Raw genomic sequence first — 3,348 nt, forward strand, 5'->3', positions numbered from 1 at the left:
GGATTTGCGCGGTTTCGACATAAAGACGCGTTCGATACACTCAGGATACTGGCGGGCATGGACGTAGGTTGAAATCAACACGGCTGTCAAGCTCGCGTACACATGTGCTCGCGTCGTGGTGAAGAGCCTCTGAAGTGACATGCCTAGTTCCCCACAGTTCAGTGCTGCGAGCACAAAAACTCATTTGCACAAGTCTTAGGCGCAGAATTTCTGACGGGCGGACTCACGATTCTTGGGTGTAGAGAATATGGTCAGATTCTCGGATGCGGAGTATCTTGAGACTTGTATGACATGGTCAGACAAAAACCAACGCTCAACGATCAGATTCTCGAATGACCGAAATCGCGCCCGCGTGATGTTCAATATCTCCCAGATACTGTCACCACAGTCTCATCCGTGCAGCTGTGTATTCTGTCGGCAGCGGATATATCTGATAGGGGCCCTCCTGACTGTAGACGGTATTTGAACAGCCGGAAGGGATAGGAGCTCGCTAGCGCCTTCCGTGGTGCTAGGGCCGTTCTTGTCTGTGTTGCCGCTCTGTATTGTCACGCCTAGGCCGCCACCACAGTTTGGCCGTCATATTACCGGCCGGTGTCGCAGGTCACCGTCAAACTCGCCGCTCCGCAAGGTGTGCCCGACTGGTGGTCGACCGTCACATGTCACATTCGACTGACCATTACCCGCAGCCCCTATTTCACAATATTGTATAGGGAAGAGAGGCGTGAGAGAGCGGCCGAGGGCGCATTCAAGGACGCAAACTGTGCTCAAAACAAAAAGCTCGAAAGTCCGGGTTTTCCTTCGGCGGCTTCCCTCTCTGAAATAGCCTTGGCGGTGCACACGAAGTGCTCTTCGAGGTCCTCGACCGTGTCCACGGTGCGCGCCGGACCGGAATCCGCGCACGCAATCGCGAAGACTGCGTCGGCCGTGATGTAGTCTGGCAGCGAGCGCGAGCTGTCAGAGCACTCGCGGGTGAACGGCGCATGCACGGGCGCAATGCCGAGCAGGCGTGCGAGCGGTAGCTCGTCGCCCTTCTCAACCTGCGCGAGCGCATGCAGGAGGTCCATGCTCGGTAATTTGCTTTCCCAGTCGTCATGCCACCGTGTGGTGAGTGGAGCAGCATGAAGAGCGCCCTCTGCGCAAGCTTATAGCCCATCAGGCAGTATTCCTTACCTGCCTTGTTGTCGTATACCAGCAGAGATTGTTCCTTAAAGCCGTTGAAGATTGCTGTGAAGCGAGCGTGCACCTTGTCTGTGGGCGCGCATCTGAGCGGGCCTAAGGCGACGCAGGCGTCGAGGATCATGCGCAAGGCCAGGTCGGTCACAAGTAAGCTTCTGGACCAGAGTCCAGAGTAGTGATCCTCGGCATCCGCGACACCTATAACAGCAGTCAGTTAAGATCAATCCCTTCAGAATGTAGGATATTGCACCGTCGATGACCAGTCCTTCTACATGGTTCTGGACATACGTCGGCGAGCAGACAGTCGCTTCCCAATTTTTGAGTAGCTACTTACGGGGAACATAGCAGCAAATTTGACAGCGACACAGGTCACAGTGTCAGTCACTACTACGCCAACAAGAAGACGCGTGAGAAACGTACGTCGCGCCAAGGATAGCTCCGTAGCTAACAGCCCACGTTAGCTATTCGAAGGGCCCCAACAGGCGCCATAACTTACAAAATTCCGAGTATTGCAGCTTGTCATATCCATGTGACCACATGCGGTACTGATCCGCACGCCGTCTGGTTCGCGACGCTCTCGAACACCTGCGCCTTGGGTTACAGGCGCGGCACGCCGTCCGCGGCCGTGATCGGCACGGGGTCTTCCAGCGCGCGCACGCGCCGCGCTGCATCCTCGGTGCTACCATTGAAGACGGCGACGAGCGGTACCGTGCGCGAGACACCACTGTTACGCGTTAGACAGGGGTTAAGACGAGAAGTACGGGAGAGACACGCCGTGGGTCGTGGCCAACGATATCATATTCGTCGCTGGCGAGCTTCTGGAACTTTGCACCTAGACTGAGGGCGAGAGCGATGCCGGAGCCTCCGGGGCCACCTGTGGAGCGCATTTTCTATGAGAAGCTCAATGCGATGCGAAGGCATGGTTGCGTACCGGGATTAAAGAGGATTGGGCCTCTGTAGTTTCGTCGCCAGGGGAGAACTTCGACGGGATTGTGATAAGCGAGATCCCAGCCTTGGGGCCATCTGGTACGGCGTAGTCCAACGGCACCTGTGATGCGGTTTAGTATACGACAGGGCAAGTTGAGGAGGAAGGGCTTGCCATCATCCGTGCGCATTGCAACTGATTGTAGCACGATACCCACAACAGCGGATTCCCACCGCTGGGTAACACCTGCTCACAGGATTCAGCAACTTGAAAGCACGGAGGTACGTGATAGTATGGACGCACATTATCCAAACAAGCTCTGGGTCATTCGGGGTAAAGTGCACCTCTTGCGTCAAACGGACCGCGTACTTTACTACCGGCTTACAGGCTGCTATCGTTAATATGGTAGTGTCAACACCAGCCGCCTTGTCATATAATATACACAGCGACTGGAAGGACTCGAGGGGGAAGTGAAGGACGAGATTTCAAACTCAGCAGGTGCCCGGAAAGGAAGGTAGAGCGCCCGCGCCCGTCAGGATATTCCGCCGTACGAGCCGTACCTACAGCGAATCAAGGGGAAACAAAAAATGTTATGCCCATTAAAATGTCGCGCAGTTTTTAAAGTCCAAAGCGGTAAGTATTGCGCTCTAAGCGTACGTATAGAGGACTAAATGCACTCGAGAGCCTTTGGTAACAAATCCACAATACACCGTTCGCGAAACTACTGGTCACTGTCACGCCGGAGGAAGGTGTAGAACACGACCATCTCAGAACGTGTGAAGGTAATCACCAAGCATACCCTCTCCAACAACCTTAGCAATGTTGGCCTCAGCGCCGTACCCGAAAACACCTGCAATCTTCACCGCAACCTCAGTCCCAACAGACGTCAGGCCACTCTCGATGAACCGGTGCTGCATCATTGTCATCAGACGAGCACGGATTACCCGAGGCGCTGGACATACCTGATACTGCTTGCGGCCCTTGTCATGGTAGACGACGAAGCGTGCGTCGCCATTCTTGTTCTTCTGTCCGTACTGGAACCTGTCGTCGATCGTCACCTCATAGAACCCTGGTGCACATCGCGTAAACGTCAGAGAACACAGGCTGCAGGGGTGAACCGTGAAGGCGGGCATACCCTGAGCGTCCTTGTGGGCAATGTGGCTGATGTGTTCGCCGGGGCCACCCTCGCCCTCGTACCACTCGGCTGCGATGAAGATCACGACCTCGGAGTTGCCTACGGTGCAACA

General features: G+C 55.3%; 2 protein-coding genes across 2 annotated transcripts; both read right to left on the reverse strand.

The window, feature by feature from the left end:
* Nucleotides 1-764: 764 nt before the first annotated feature.
* On the reverse strand, nucleotides 765-1,715 carry PHACADRAFT_199798 (uncharacterized protein; the record flags this gene model as incomplete). Its single annotated transcript, XM_007400073.1, has 5 exons — nucleotides 765-1,132; nucleotides 1,171-1,374; nucleotides 1,427-1,454; nucleotides 1,511-1,620; nucleotides 1,673-1,715. The coding sequence occupies 5 exons, from the start codon at nucleotides 1,713-1,715 to the stop codon at nucleotides 765-767; spliced, it is 753 nt and encodes a 250-aa protein (XP_007400135.1).
* A 195-nt stretch (nucleotides 1,716-1,910) lies between these two features.
* PHACADRAFT_199799 (uncharacterized protein) lies at nucleotides 1,911-3,333 on the reverse strand (the record flags this gene model as incomplete). The annotated part of the gene is made up of 6 exons (XM_007400074.1): nucleotides 1,911-2,066; nucleotides 2,108-2,224; nucleotides 2,319-2,347; nucleotides 2,901-3,012; nucleotides 3,064-3,170; nucleotides 3,237-3,333. Coding segments are annotated over 6 exons (618 nt in total), but the record flags the coding sequence as incomplete, so codon positions are not given.
* Between the last annotated feature and the right edge of the window lie 15 nt (nucleotides 3,334-3,348).

The sequence above is a fragment of the Phanerochaete carnosa genome, assembly GCF_000300595.1.
Source record: "Phanerochaete carnosa HHB-10118-sp unplaced genomic scaffold PHACAscaffold_10, whole genome shotgun sequence".
Lineage (NCBI taxonomy): Eukaryota > Fungi > Basidiomycota > Agaricomycetes > Polyporales > Phanerochaetaceae > Phanerochaete > Phanerochaete carnosa.